General features: G+C 40.3%; 1 protein-coding gene across 1 annotated transcript in view; it reads right to left on the bottom strand.

The window, feature by feature from the left end:
* Positions 1-16,938, bottom strand: part of LOC132900045 (potassium voltage-gated channel subfamily KQT member 4) — a 140,193-nt gene that overhangs the window by 11,377 nt on the left and 111,878 nt on the right. The window contains exons 9-10 of the mRNA XM_060942076.1: positions 9,209-9,438; positions 9,006-9,105 (exon numbers count right to left, since the gene is read on the bottom strand). Coding sequence (XP_060798059.1) covers positions 9,006-9,105; positions 9,209-9,438 — 330 coding nt within the window. The remainder of the gene's footprint in view (positions 1-9,005; positions 9,106-9,208; positions 9,439-16,938) is intronic.

Genomic DNA, 16,938 nt, shown 5'->3' with positions numbered 1-16,938 from the left:
TTGGCAGGGTCCATTTGGAGTTGGCCTGTCTGTACAATAAATCCCAGAAAGGAGACCTCGGGAACATGAAATTCGCATTTCTGGGCCTTGGCGAACAGATTGTTCTGTAGCAGCCTCTGGAGAACCTGGCGGACATGGTGGCGGTGCTCCTGCACAGTCTTGGAGAAGATAAGGATGTCGTCGAGGTAGACAAAAATGTACAGGTTAATCATGTCCCTTAAGACGTCGTTGATTAGGGCCTGAAAAACAGCTGGTGCGTTGGTGAGTCCAAAGGGCATCACCTGGTATTCGTAGTGCCCAGACGGGGTGTTAAAGGCAGTCTTCCACTCGTCTCCCTGTCGGATACGGATGAGGTGGTATGCGTTCCGTAGGTCCAACTTGGTGAAGACGGTGGCGCCTTGAAGCAGGTCGAAAGCAGTGGACATCAGCGGAAGGGGATATCGGTTGCGCACAGTGATCTTGTTCAGGCCCCTGTAGTCAATACATGGTCGGAGCCCCCCATCCTTCTTGCCGACAAAGAAGAAGCCGGCACCAGCAGGTGAGGTGGAGGGTCGAATGAACCCAGAGACCAGGGCGTCTTTGAGGTATTCCTCCATGGCCTTGCGTTCTGGCTGAGAGAGGGAAAACAGTCTGCCACGAGGAGGGGTAGTCCCAGGGAGCAAGTCGATGGCACAGTCGTAGGCCCGGTGTGGAGGAAAAACGGCGGCCCTGCTCTTGCTGAATACCTCCTTGAGATCCCAGTACTCTGTGGGAACTTGAGATAACTTGGTGAGATCAGGGGGCTCGGCAGGAGACACAGGAGAGCTAGAGAGCAGACAAGAGGCATGGCATGCAGGGCCCCATTCCACAACCTGGCTTGTTACCCAGTCTATGCGAGGGTTGTGGCGAGTAAGCCAAGGAAGGCCTAGAATAACTGGGAACTCAGGTGAAGGAATCAGGTGCAGGGATATTTCTTCCTTGTGACCTTGAGACTGGAGGAAGACTGGAGAAGTAACTTGGGTGACTCTTCCATCACCTAACGCTTGGCCATCGAGGGCAGACACAGACAGTGGGACTTCAAGAGGTGCAGTCGGAATATTGATGCTTTGGGCGAAGTGAATATCCATAAAGTTCCCAGCCGCCCCTGAGTCTATCAAAGCTTGACAAGAGTGGACAGACTCACCCCAGGAGATGGAGACCGGGATGTAGATTCCTTGGCCAGGGAGTCCGGGAGAGAGGGTAGGCCCCGTCACAACCCTCCCTCGGCTGGACGGGGCGGTCCTTTTCCCAAGAGTTCGGGACATGATGCTCGGAAGTGACCAGGCTTGCCACAGTAGATGCAGCACTTATCCCTCCTTCTGCGCTCCCTCTCAGATGCGGAGAGGCGAGTATGACCCACTTGCATGGGTTCTGGACAGTCACTGAAGGAGGTAGATGGTTTCCAGGTAGAGGTAGGGAGGCTGGGGGGGCTCAAGGCTTGGTGGCGTTCTCTCATCCTGTTGTCCAGACGAATAGCATGTGAGATGAGGGTTTCGAGGTCACTTGGGCATCCAATAGAAGCCAGACCGTCCTTGATGGGGTCAGACAGACCATGGTGGAAGGCTGACACCAGGGCAGTCTCGTTCCATCCACTTACTGCTGCGAGCATTCGGAACAAGATGGCGTAATCTGCGACGCTTCCTCCTTGCCGGATGGACATGAGCTTTTGGGCTGCGTCGGTACTGATGTCTGTCTGATCGAAGACCCGAAGCATCTCTTCAGAAAACAGCTGGAAGTCAAAGCACTCAGGTCCCTGTCTCTGCCAGATAGCAGTAGCCCAGGCTCACGCCTTACCAGCTAATAAGGTTATCACAAAGGCAATCCTGCGGCGATCCGTAGTGTAGGTGGTAGGCTGAAGCTCAAAGGTGAGTTGACACTGGGTAAGGAACTCTCGGCACTCACTGTGCTTGCCGTCATACCTCTGTGGTGCAGGAAGGCTGGGTTCGCGAGGTGAAGAAGGCAGCATGGCAGGAGGCACTGGAGCAGGAGCTGGATCAGGATGAGGAGATGCAGGCAGAGATGTCAGCTGTGCCAGGGTTTTCCCAATTTGCTGAAGCAGTTCCTCGTGGCGAGCAAGGGCCTCACGTTGGCTGGTGAGCGTACGTCCATGAGCGTCCATGGTCGCTCCGAAGCGTGTCGGAGCTGCCATAATTCCCTGAAGGTTGGCCGGGTAGACAGTTGAAGCAGCCTCTGCTGAGTCGGTCATGACGGAGTCTTTCTGTTAGGGTTTTGCTGGGATTCGAACCTGGTTCGTTGGTGTGATGATCCAGCAAACCCCCACTAGGCCACCAGGGGGATGACTCAAATGCAGAGGCGTGAGGCGGAAGTAGAAAAAGTATCAAAAGGTTTATTTATACTATGTACACTATATACAATCCAGGGCAAAAAAAAAAAAAACAAAGAGTATAATCCAAAAGTTCAAAAAGAAAAAGGCAAAATTGCAAAAGCTCAGAAGATCCACAAAATACAGTCACTACTAAATCCAAAAGAAAAGCAAAGTGCAAAACAAAGAACACGGTATAGAGGAAACTGGAGATAAACATAACAGCACAAAGACTCCGTGACAAGAGGACTGAACTCAGGGGTATAAATACACAAACTAATTAAGGACACAGGTGAAGATAATCAGGACAAACAGGCAATTAACAAAAACACAAAACACAGGAACAGTGGCGGCCTCTAGAGGCCAAAATAAACATGACATGAAAAGGAAATAACAGCGGCCTCTAGAGGCCAAAACAGTCCAAGTCCTAACAGTTTATGCTTGTAAGTGAGAAAAGGCTTTTTCCGTGCATGCCTCCCAAACAGCTTGTTGGCATGTAGATAGCGCCTGATGGTTGTTATGGAGACTTTGTGACCCCAAGATGCTACTCTTTGATGCAATTCTCTAACAGTGAGCTTTGGAGAACTTTTTACTTCTCTTACCATCCTCCTCACTGTGCGTGGTGGCAAGATAAACTTGCATCCTTGTCCAGGCTTGTTTACCACTGTTCCAGTTGTTTTAAACTTCTTGATGATTCCTCTGACTGTAGATATGGGCAGGTGTAGGCGAGTGGCTATTTTCTTGTAGCCATTGCCTGACTTATGAAGGTCTACACACATCTGCCTTACTTGAATGGTGTGTTCTCTTGTCTTTCCCATGTTGAAGAGTAGATAAGAGAAATAGGCCTCTGTATCACATCATATTTATTCCCCAGGGAAACAGGATGTGATGAATTACTAATTAAAGGTTCCTAGATACTCTGATCAACTTTATAAACTACAGTAGAAATGACAGAAATGCTTCAATTACATTTATTTTCTAGGAATTGTTATGGGTGCCAATAATTGTGGAACAGGTGATTTTATGAAAAATAATTATTTCTTAGTCAGGGTTTTTTTAAAAAATTTTTTTAATTCACTTGAGTTAAGGGTTACATTTTTCTACAATTTTCAGTGTGAGATTATGCTTCTGCAATAAAAATTGAATTTATTTTAAGGCTTTTAACACATCTTAACCAGGGGTCCCAATAATTGTGGACGGCGAGATATATATCTCATCTCATCTCATTATCTCTAGCCGCTTTATCCTGTTCTACAGGGTCGCAGGCAAGCTGGAGCCTATCCCAGCTGACTACGGGCGAAAGGCGGGGTACACCCTGGACTACAGATAATGGATAGATGGAAATATATATATATATATATATATATATATATATATATATATAGAGAGAGAGAGAGAGAGAGAGAGAGAGAGAGAGAGAGAGCTATAGTGTTGTCTGACTAGGCTACCCCAAGGTGGACATAAGGAAATAGTACTCCATTTTGGACAAATAACATAAACTGTTCCAAATCACTGATCTTTAAGATTACAAGTGACATTGATATTGTAGAGATGTTTATGTTAGTAAAATAGGTCCTTGTCTAACAATCTCACAAGTTTAGGTTATTTTCAGACTTTTCATGACTAAAGTGTTCTGCATTACACATTCTTTATCCAAACTACTTTTGCTAGATGTCTGACAGTTTGTTATAGCGAGAAAAAATTAAACAGTGCCAGGTTGGTCTCTCCCTGAACCCCAGCTCTGATGTTACTTACTGTGCTCATGAAGCTGATTCAACAAAAACAAACAAATCTCCCCTAATGTTAGCATCGCCAAGCAGATGTGCTCAAACTGCCATCTTGCAACATGATAAATTACTCCATGCGAAGTGAATCATGGGAGCAGAGGAGGTTTTTTCCCCTCTTTCGGCAGGCATTTTGCCCTGGGATAATCCTCTGTTAACAAAAATGCCCTTTATCAGAGGACAAGATAGACAGATTCACAGATCAGCTGCAAAACCACGAATGACCGGCAGGGTAAGTTACTGAACTTGGATAAAACAGCAACATGGGTGAAAATAATTCTGTGTGCAGAGGTGTGTGTAAAAAAAGAACTATTGTTTTGCAGGAAAAGCTTGCGTGTGCGTGTGGCAAGTGCAGAGCTGTGCATGTTTGCTTGTGTGATTTGTCCTTTTCTGCTAGTGAGATACAAGAGGAACTGTACAGCTGTACCTCTGAACATTTCAAGGCCCCCCCAGAACCCAAGTTTCTTGATGACTCTTGAGTTTAGCCTGCATTCTCCACATCTTTTAATTTTGCTGATAGCTGCAAATTTTGCTAGGGTGGGTTTCAGGTGTGGATAAAATACAGGGTAAGGAAAAAGAGAGGGAAAGTGGGAGAAAAGGAAAAAAAGAAATAACATTTATTTGGACTCCCCAAGGGTTTCCATAAAATGCTGACTCCCTCTGTGTCCGTGGCAGTGTACTGTGTAACGTCTTATACTATCAGCCAGGGGCGTTGCTAGGATCTAAACACATTGGGAGCTTAGGCCAGACCTCTTCTGTAAGGGGGACAGTGCCTGTGGGGATAATTTTTGTGGAGATTTGATTTTCTTATGTATTTATTTACATCAACTTAACACACCATTTTCAGGCAAAGTGAGACAAAAAAATATACCATCCTAGATCTTTGTGAAGCAAATTACAACCTTCAAATTACATTACAGAGGAGGCACACATGTGGCTGAATGCACGGTGTCAGTCTATACTTTTTATTTCAGAATATGTTTATTATAGGTGATGTCAGATGCGCAGCTTGTGAACAGGCAAGGCAGGCAACTGCTTGGGGCCCCCTGGCCCAGGGGCCCCAAGAGTTGGGGCCCGAGGGCTTATTTATTTTGTTTTTATTGTTCTTTACCATTGTATTTTCACATTTGGAATTTAAAAAACTTTGGTTTCATACATTTTTCGTTGGTGTCAGATTATTTATAACATATTGGTGATGAACACTGGTCAGAAGGGCCCCCTGGAAATTTTTGCTTGGGGCCACAACAGACTCTAGAATCGCCTCTGGATGATGTATTTATGGAATGTGGGGGGAAAGCCATGGCCTAATGGTTAGAGAAGCAGCTTTGGGACCAAAAGGTTGCTAGTTTGATTCCCTGGACCAGCAGGAATGGCTGAAGTGCCCTTGAGCAAGGCACCTATCCCCCAACTGCTCCCCAGGCTGCTCTGGGTATGTTGTACATTGCTCTGGATAAGAGCATCTGCTAAATGCCATTAAAGTAATGTTCTATGCTCACGTATCTCTGACCTTAAAGGAGATACACAGAACCATGGCCTCACTTTTTGCTTATAAATGCCTTGAGACCTCAGGAATGACATAGGAATAGTTTTAAACGTTAACGATAAATCTAATATAGTAATTTTTGTGATTAAAGTGATTCATATAGGTAGCGGTCTGAGTGAATGACCTTGACATCTGTGACGTCACCGCAGGAAGACTATCGGTCTCGTCGCCATTTCCGCTATACTAAAACACAGAGCTGACTGCAACTTTGAGCTTCCATTTTGAGCTAATTTATTGCCATGCCACGCAGATGTGTTGTGGGCGGGTGCAGCAACACGACAGAAGGTGGATTTATGTTGCATTTATTACCCAAGAATGTTCAAACTGCAAAGATTTGGATGCATTTTGCGAGAAGTTCACGGGCACATTGGGTGCCTACGAAGTGGTCTCTCCTCTGCTCTGCACATTTTACTGAAGACTCATACAAGACCTCTGATCTGTTGAGGAGTGTTGGCTATAAGCCCGTATTGAAAGAGGGTGCAGTACCAATAATTAAAGGAAAAGAAAACCACAAGAAAAGGAAAGTAAGTTCAGTTGCAACAGTTCTCCCGGAGTGTGAGCTGAGGGTTGTTGCTAAAACCCGGGACGGAACAGGACATGACATATTATTGCTCGGGCAGTGACCTCCCCGCAGTTTTTGCTAAAACTGGCGATGTCCCATCCCGGGTTTTAGTAATTGCCTGAGCTGAGCAGTAATGGCGGAGTACTCAGTATGGAGAAAATGGAGAATGAGTGGACCAGCCATCTGATTTCTCCGCTGGATATGCTTTTTTTTTTCCTTCTGCTGGATATGCTCGCCTCAGCAGCAATATCTCGCCCTTATGTGGAAGTAGCGAATGAATGGAGAACTGCATGAACAACTGAAAGTCAGATTGTTTCAAAACAATCGGCCACAAGCTCGGCCTTCAAGAAGCAAGAACACAGATGGGTAAGATGCGAAGATCATCATTTGGATGCAAAAGAAAAAAACAGCAACACTTGCTGTTTACCTGCATTTAGATTAATACATGTAACTTGCATTGTGTGTTTAAGTTACCGGTATAAAAATTATTTAATTTGCTTCAGAATGTGACTTTCTAGTTTTCGTTTCAGAGTCTGCAATCCAATGAATGTAAGGGAAATCTACTGGGAAGGGTGTTCCAAAGCAAATGTCACTGATAGTTGCCTGTCAAAGAAATGCTTAAAACCTAAATATTATTGTACATATGAGAGGATAGTGTACATATTTTATAGTACACTATGAAAATGGCAAAGCACAGATGAGTTCAAGGACACATGGTATGTGTTGGGCTTTCTCCTGCAACACTCTTCTTAAAGTGAAACCTCAGCATTGTGTAAAGCTAAAATTAGCCGTTTTCAAAAGGTCATCAATATTTTCCAGGGAGTCTTACATAAATTGCAGAATTGTAGAGCATGTTGTTTCGCCAGCAGTGATGCATATGTGAGTATTGCACACCTGGAGCTTTGTACAATGTGTAGACTTGTGCACTGTGAAAAAAGTCAAGGATGGCTAAAGAGGTTAGGAAAAAAATGCTGATAGTTAAGCTGTGTTCATTCCACGCAATTTGTAGTTACTGTATAAGACTAGTTATGACAAATACATTATGCTTTCTGCCATTCCAGATAGCTGTGCTGTACTATGCCGGATTGGCAGGATGCATGTGCATGTGCCTCTTTCCAGATAGTGGAGTCAGAGTTTGCAGCAAACATCTCCAAATCAGAAAAGGGGTTAATATAGGTAAAACCAGGACACTCTAAACAACAAAAAACAATTAGATAAACTAATTAGAGAAAAAGGGCTCAGAAATGCATAAGGACTATATAGCATGATTTTGCTAAGAGCTGGGACAAAATAAAAGGCTTTAATAAGAAGTACGCAAGCAAGGAACCAGTCAGACAGAGTTAACAAATGCTATAATCAAGTCCAAGCAAGCTGGAGACACTCCTGCTTATCAACTGAAGGTCCAGGTCAACTGATTACCATTAAAACCGATATTTTATATGTATCAATATAATAATAATAATAATAATAATAATAATAATAATAATAATAACTTCTTCCAACATGTATGCGTCTCACTTCTCACGGTTTAAATAAAAATTCTGGTTATATCATCTATACTACATCTCATACCATTTAGGTAACATCAAAATAACTCAAAATAGCCATGTTAGTTGAAACAAGGAGTAGCTGGCTGATGATCCTTAACAATTGGTGAGAGGACTTTCTAGCTACAACATGTCAGCACTTTACTTACATATCAACACTAATTATTTACTTTCTGCTAGCTTAAGCAAAAAGTCTTCAAGAAAAAAGCATGCCATGACCTTCATATATTTCATCCTTCATTGTCGACACACTCGTGATGTAAAATGTAAAATACCTTTTGCATCATTAGCAGTGTTCCACCCATGCCTTACAGCTTTCTTACCTCTGACTGAAGGGAAAGAAAATGCAACATTTTCAAATCCATCACTTATTGTCCTACGTTTAAAATGATGCAGTAACTGACTTGAAAGTGTGGAGGATAATGGAAAAAGAGGGTAATGATAAATTTGTGGCCGGATGCACAGTTAGCCTAACAGACAAACTGATTACTACAGGGCAATTATATTTTGTGCAGAACCCTAATACTGCTTGTGTTAATAATAGTTGTAAAAGGTCAAGCCTGAAGGAGCAAATTGAAGTTCCTTTGTGATTTGCAGCTCATACAAAACCAAAAAGTCAAAGTGACGGGTTAATTGTCGTCCCGTCCCCCCCAAATTGGTCCGATTTCCACCCACTAGTTAGTTCCTGTATCACACCAGGTAAGCATAAAGGCTAGAGCGTGCTTCCTCTGAGACACATGAAGCCACTACATCTTTAAGAACTGCTGTTCAAGCTACACCACAGGGCAGCTGAACATAGCTGTACACTCAGAGGAAAAGGCTAACTGACCTCTTCTGTAGCCATGAGCTCAGAGGTGCTACAATTGACTAGTGTTGCTCTGATTGACAGTGGAGAGAGAATGTCATCACTTTCACCCTGAGAGCATGGCCAGTTACTCTTTCTTCGACTCCTGGCTATGGATAGCTACGGCGTCATCATGGTTTGACCTTGCGACAAAGAGAACACTTTTCTTTTGTTAATTTATTTTCATAAATGAAATGTATTTTCATAAATGAAGGGAATTCAGCTCAGACTATTGTAGTGTATGTCAGAACCAGATGCCAGTGCTTTGAAATTATTTAACTGGAGAAAGGTATATATAGTAAATTCCTGAAATGTATAATGTAACCTAGAATTCAAAAATCATGCAGAAACCTTTGTAAAGCCGACCTTGGCTGGTGGACTCACCTAACTGCTCGAATCAGGGTCTTCACTGCTGGTATGACATCCTCTACAGCAACATCACAGTATGACTTGTCCTCTGTGTTTTCTTCCCCAAGTCCCTCCACTACAAGAGAGAAGACGATCATGAGAGAAACCCCTCTGTATTTGGTTCAGGGCTATGTATGAGGGTAGTATGTGCACAGGTCTGTGCGATAGCTAGACTATACCATCTGTGGAAGGGCGCACTTTCAACCGTAAAGAAGTCCGAAAGCGGGTTCGATCATTGAAACTCCAGCTTTTCTGCACCTTAGTGGGACTGGTGGCTTCTGGCATGTTCTCATTGCTTGGTGATTGGCGTACACTCCCCGGTGGAACAGGAGAAGAAGCTTTACTCCGGATTGCCTGAGTGGAGCGGGAACTGTTCATCTTAATGCGATCACGAAACCCAATCTTCCCACTGCCAGGAAATTTATAACACTATTCACAAACAACAACTTGATTTCATTAGACAAGTCAGATCTATATGTAAGGCACTTTTTACTGTTTTCATTATTATTTTAAAAAAAAAACCATAGTGAATAAAGAGTTAAAGATGTAAAAATAATTGTAGAATTTGTTTAGAAGCAGATGTGTTTAGGTAGGAAATATATATAAAAGGACAGGCAGAAAACAGAGTGTATTAAATGTTTTAAAAGTGGTCAGTAGTTAAGTGAAATGTTAAACAGAAATTGAAAGAAGATCAAAAAATCAGATGCTGATATTTGTATGGTTTAATACTGCGTCGAAATAGTTAACAATCTAAAAGACTTATCGAACAACTATAAACCTAAATACTATAATCATCCAATTATAGCCAGTCTACTGTATGACCAAAATCATATCAATTAATCATTTCTATCTATCTATCTATCTATCTATCTATCTATCTATCTATCTATCTATCTATCTATCTATCTATCTATTGTCTGATACATACTAATGTTATAAAGCTAGCTAACCATAATCCAGTAATACTGTTAGCTCCGCAACTGCTGTAAATGAACTGATATACATTTAATTTAAAATTTGACAAATTCTGACAGCAGAATCATACTTAACCTCCTAGGGCTTAGCGGTCACATGCGTGGACAGCACTTTATGGAAATTCGGAACAAGAATCCACATATGTGGACATACTTTTTCTCTAAAAGTACATCTTATCAAAAGATGATGCTTAGTTTTTATTCTAATCAGGTTCTAATAAGCCCAAATAGCAAAGAGAAATAAAAAATGCATGTAAAAAAACAGCTTGGGCCTTAGGAGGTTAATGTAGACACCTGAAAAAAGTAAGTAGCATTGTGATAACCACACTGTCTGATTTTCTGAAAGATTATAATCATCTGTACTCTGCCGCAGAGTGGTGTCTTCAAGCCACTGCTGCACAAAAATCTACAACTCTACAATAAACAATAATAAATGAACAAAAGGAGTATGTTATAACAGTACACATCCTTTAGTGGTCAGCCATTTACATTAATATTCAAACTGATTAAAGAGCATTAGCAGGCATATTATGCATAGCATGCAGAGCAGCTTCATGTTGCAAGTTGGTCAGAGAGAAAAACAAAAAAAAGTCCTTCGATTTAGAATAACAAGAATCAATTGCCCCTTTTCATGCTGTATGCACAAGCACTGAAATGACTGCATTACTGTTCTTAAGGCCATTAAGCAAAGACATGCACATTACAGATGGTGAAAACATACAGTGCTGAGACCAAGCTTCACAAGCCAAACTAAGCTGCTTCAGGTGATGAGTTTGCAAATGCAATGTTCACGTACTGCAGAATAACTAGATCATTATGTACTATGACAAATATGCTAGCGATAGAGATTTTAAAATAGTCCCTGTTTTTATATAACTTTGGCATGGTACCCTGAGGCCAAAAGAGCAAACTTAATAAGCCAAACTTGTGAGGTTTACTCTCTTGGTATCAGGGTTCCATGCTAATTCTCCTGTTATAAACGATATAGATCATGCAGATATTATTCTTCTAAAACATCCTGTTAAGTGCATGCTGCCAAAGGGCAGTACGTCTCACATGCAGTTCATATAAAGTGCATTCCATGATTAATGTGTATGCAGGACAGCTCCAAGCTGTACATGTGGGTCATATGTCTGCCACAAAAGCAAACACACCGCAAACATCAAAAGATCTCAAAAGGGAATCACTGTCAAACATGCATATATATATATATATATATATATATAAACAATACTGTGCAAAAATCTTAGGCGCCTTATTTTTTTCATACAAACCTTGTTATGGATTTATATTATATGACTTCGACGTTATCAAGTCATTACAAAAACATTTTAGAGTCCAAACGTTCGTTTTCAAGCACAAAATTAAATGCTACAAAAAAAGTTTGTATCTGAGCAGCATATTACATAAGAGAGCACTTTTCAGATTAAAAAAGAAAACATAATGAAGGCTACTGGGTTTTGCTGCGAAATTAAGAAGCAAGCGTGACATTCAGAGTGTCCAGAAGACCTGTGGCTGCTTCTGTAAGATGCTCAGTAAAACCTACAGATCATTTCCTTATAAAACCGCACTTACTGTACCTGAGACTACTTTTTTTTTTAAAGCAAAGGCTCGTCTCACACCAAATATTGACTTTGTTTCATTTATTATGGCTTACTGCTGTTTATAGTATTTTTTTTAAATGTTGAAACATTTCATTTCATTATTTTGAAGTCATTTTTGGTCTACAGCATTTCTTTACATGTGACTAAGATTGCACAGTACTGTGTGCATATATATATATATATATATATATATATATATATATATATATATATATATATATATATATATATATATGGAAGTACAGCTGAATTTCTAAACATTCCATTATCATTAAAATCTTCAAACATGCCATGAAAGAACTAAGTCTCCCCTGAGATTGGTAATCTGGTTGGTAATGCTGGTACTCATATGCAAATAAACCATGAAGAACAGTTTTTAGTAAATCATAAAGAACTATAATTTATTTATTTACTCACAAACTCATGGTTTATCTCAAAACTTTCAGCACAGGCAAACCTCAATCTCTGGGAAGTAGCAGAATTATAGTTTCTATTTCTGCTCTGTTTCTCACATGTTACATGCCACATTCAGAGATTACTAACCCAGAGCCACTGTTGTTCGTCAGTTAAAGAGTTTTAGCAATGTGCAAAATCTTATAGCAAATCATTTTAAGGCAACTTTTTAATTGTGATTTCTTTCGTTGTGACAGTGATCTCAGTGGCAAAAACAAAGTGAGCATCACTCCCCCAAAACTCTCTGTTTTCTATTTCAGTATAAATCTAAAAGAAATACAACATTTTAATCACTTATTCAATAATACATATTTCAAACTACTTATAAATCAATTGTTAATCATTCGCGAAATTATAACATGAATTGCTAATCAATTTCTTATCACGATTTGCTTCATTCTTCAGTAGTGTTCTGACACCTTATACATTCACTGACCACTTTATTAGGAATGCCTGTGTATCTGCTATTCACGCTATTATCCAGTTAGCCAATCATGTGGCAGCAGTGTAATGCATAAAATCATGCAGATACAGATAAGTTAATGTTCACATCAAACACCACAATGGGGGAAATATGTGATCTCATTGACTCTGACCATGGCATCGTGCCAGATGAGCTGAGAGTATGGCCAGACTGGTTCAATCTGACAGGAAGGCTACAACAACTCTAATAACAATTCTTTTCAAGCGTGGTGAGCAGAAAAGCATTGCAGAACTTTCCTGTCAGCTAAAACCACTCTGGCCATTCTCAAGTTTCCTCCTGTGGAACCATCAATCACTGGATGTTTTCCACCAAGCCATTCTGTGTAAACTCTAGAGACTGTTGTATCCGAAAATCCCATCAGTTTCTGAAATACTTGCCCCAATACCCACGTCATCACTGAGATCACATATTTTTTTCCCATTCTGATGTTTGATGTGAAAATTAACTGAAGCTCTTTGCCTGTATCTGCATGATTTTATGCACTGGGCTGCTGTCACATGATTAGCTGACTGGATAATTGCATGAATGAACAAGTGTATACAGATGCCTCTCATGAAGTGATCAGTGAGTGTAGTGCAAGCAAGCACCTAATACAGTCACCTCTCAATGATTAACAAAACGAATAAAGTTTTCTATGTATTATTAATCAATGACCCTTCATGCTACACTCTTCAAAAAGACTTCATTAAGCCTTTCAAGGGTACTCAGCATTCTAACTTCAAAACTTTATTGAGTTCCACCAGAGGCACAAAGCTGTAGATACATCATATGGCCAAAGGTATGTGTCATGCTGGAATAGGTTTGGATCCCTTAATTCCAGTGAAAGGAAACTGTAAAGCTACAGTGTACAAAGACATTCTGTACAATTATGTGCTTCCAACTTTGTGGCAACAGTTTGGGGAAGAACCACATATTGGCATGATGGTGAAATGTCCACATACTTTTGGCTATGTAGTGTATTTTTTTAATCGTGTTATTGGTAATTAAATTAAAATTATGTATTCTACTGTATGTGAAGCTTGCTAATCTGATATTCTAATTTAAACATCTTCATTCTGATCAACAAAGCCCATTGTAGCTGCAGGCTTTCCTTCCAACCAAACAGGAGTCACACCTGATTCCACTTATTTAGCTGTTCTTGGTCCTCATTTGACTATTAGGTGAGTCTCCTATGACTGGGACAAAAACCTGCAGCCAATACATTTTACTATTCTGTGAATGAAAATATAATAATTGAACTCACTTGTAAACTATATAAACTGTAAATACTTTGTTTAAATAGCACTTGTTTGTCTCTGGGCTCAGTGAGCCGAGCAGCTCTGGACCAGTAAGGCCTTGAAACTGTCAGGCAAAGGAGAGTCGTGCCAAGTGTGCAGCAGGCACAGTGACATGGATACCTCTGCTTGCAGCCACCATGAATCCGGAAGAAACCCCGCTTTTTAGATATGAGCTGACTGAGGAGACACACAAGGCAAAGGGGCAAAGCGTGAGGGCTGTGAGGGAAAGTGGGTCATGGCAGGATACAACAATTACACTTGTGCTCTTTCTAAGTCTATTATCAGCTAATTAAAAAATAAATTAGTCATTATTGATTATTCTGTAGTTTATACGTTTTGGAAGTGGACAAATACGAAACAGTTTTGTGTGTGTGTGTGTTTGGAAGTGGGATTATTCATCACTTTCAAGTGAAAGAAAACAGAAACCAGGGTTTACATATGGAATAATTCAACTGTATTTTTCTGTAAAACATTTTAAAAATTGCTTTAAAAAAAAGTGACCATTTTTACAAATCGTAAAAACCTGACCAAGTTTAATAAAAAGCTGGAGTCTGAGAAGGTGCAGAACAAACAGCAGTTTGATATTTTAGCTGAACCATGACTGTAATCATTATTTACCTTTGCCTAAAAATAAAGTACCTTATTGTACTTTTAGGGGTACAACGGCTTGTCACTGGGACAGTACCCTCTAAGGTACTGATTTGTACCCTTTATATGCTGACTGGGAATAAATATGTACGGCTAAAAAGGTACAATTAGTTACACTGGGGTCCAATAATGAGCCCTGTGGGGTACATTAGTGTAGATTGTCCCTTAGGGGACAGAAATGGACTCCTCCTCTACCGCTATTTCTGACAGTGTAGCTGTAAAGTCAGAGTGACTCACACTGCCACTGAACTCCTTTCATTTTTAACACTTGCCCCTTTAGTGCTTATGCCATTCAAACAGAGCACAAGAGAAGGGTTTAAAGACAAATATGTTGTAGCAGCATATTTCATATTCATACGGTATTGCCTTCTTCCATGTACCTCATCATCTTAGCCAGGCATCTGGCAGCTCAACCCCCTTTCTAAACTAACAGGTTATTTATTGGCCAACAAAATCACAGTAACACTGATGTTTATAGCATGTCTACAAGATGATTCATAAATGAGAAATAATTAAATACAATACAAAATCTAACAACAACTTTGTTCCATAACTGGGGTCACAGTTTCTCAATAATCCTGTAGCCAGGGCCACTTCCCTCAGGACTGTAGCTAATGTTAGAAATCTGTTGATATGCTGCTTAGCTTAGTGTTGCTATTTAGATTGCTAACTTCCATGCTAGTGACTCAGAGACTAGCAAAAGAAGGAATTCATATAACCAATGTCATAAAACTGGTGATATGGTGATACTTTTGACTTTGTAGAAATGGATTTTCAAACAAAATTATCTCAAAGGAGGTGCTTTGAGACACGCAGTGATATTCTGTGAACAAAGACGTGTGTGTGTGTGTGTGTGTGTGTGTGTGTGTGTGTGTGCTTTCCCAAGTTTTTGTGTTTTCTTTCACTTTAATAAAGCTATTAGCTGATAACAGACATTTAAAATCCAAGTGCAGCTTTGTGATAGGAGGACTGACTAACACCAAAGTGCATTGTGATCCAAAGATCACTCATTGCAAATATTATTAGGCTCCTAAACACTTCACAACCGGAGAAAATATCCAGGGATCAGCTGCTGGTCTAAATGTGGGGTTAAAAGATTAGGTTAAAGGACAGGTAATACAATTACCAAGAAGAGGACAGAGGACAGGTCTCATTAGCAAGCAGGGATAGCATGCAGATATTCCACATGTCAAAATTAGTCTTTTCAAGCTCTTATTATAGAAGGTCACACATCTACTGAGTACACCAAGCCCAGATGCATCACCTGCAACGCTTAACAACGCTCACTAATTAAAATCAGTCATTATCCTTTATGAGCATAAAGAAAGACAACACAGTTCACAGCAAAGCACAGCCAACAAGCTTTATCCATGAGAGAAATCCAGGTCCTCTCAAAAGCTGACCACAAACCTTGCAACTCCAGAATTCCTTCTACTGTGGAGTAACGGAAGGATAGCAGATAAATGAGAAAGAGAAAGGAAAATGGATAGATGAGTAATGTATGGATTTATAAAAATTTGGCAAATTGCACTTACAGTGTTAAAGGAAAACTCCACTCTGAAAGACTTGCATATTAATCATTACAATTAACATGGTGTCCAAGATTTGAAATTCTGAGTTTCCTTTTTCGGTTTAAACATCCTTCGTTGACATGTTGGTCTTTCACGTTGATGAAAAAACATAACCCATAATGCCATTTGACTACTGGCTGATAGTGGTGCCAGTGGAAATTAGCCCTCACATTATCTCTAACTAAGGAGAGTGATGCATCAGGGCTTTAGTGCTTTTGTCCATCCAGCTCGCTCAAATACTCTTCTGGATATTCGACTTAAACAGATAAGATTGAAAGCTTCAAATTTCATGGTAATAGTACTGACAACAGCATCAACTTTGGCATCAAGTAAATCACTAACTAGTCAAATTTGAGTGTAAATAAGCCCAAGTGCATGATATAGCTACACTGCGTTCTGAAACTTTGAGTCCAATGTTTGCAGTCTCCACTATTTCTATGTTGAATTTCTCATTAATATCACATTGAATTTTACTCAAAACAAGCTAGGCTCATTTGCTTTTAGGAGCTAACAGCAAAACCTGCACATTTTCACTATTATTTGTGTTTCTTGAAAGATTTTCACTGTCCACCTGTGACTCCTGTGCGGCAGACAATCACCAACTTCTCACAGAAATAACACAGAAAAAAACATCGACCAACAAAATAAATACATCACAAATATTTCAATATAAATATATTTAATGTGTGTCAGGGTGGAGTTTTTCTTTAAAGTTGCATTGTGCAATTAAAAAGAACAAGTTAAACACTTTACATTCTGACAGCTATTAAGTAGGTTCCAAAAAAATGCACCTCTACTCAAGTGTGCTGACCAACTGCATTAATAAAGCACGACGGTGTCCTTGTACACGTCAATCATTTTGTGTGTTCAGAGTAATTACAAACATATTACATGAAAA

Source organism: Neoarius graeffei, chromosome 16, assembly GCF_027579695.1.
Source record: "Neoarius graeffei isolate fNeoGra1 chromosome 16, fNeoGra1.pri, whole genome shotgun sequence".
In the NCBI taxonomy this organism is placed as follows: domain Eukaryota; kingdom Metazoa; phylum Chordata; class Actinopteri; order Siluriformes; family Ariidae; genus Neoarius; species Neoarius graeffei.
The sequence above is the reverse complement of the archived record's forward strand: the minus strand, read 5'-3'. Positions and strand labels throughout refer to the sequence as shown.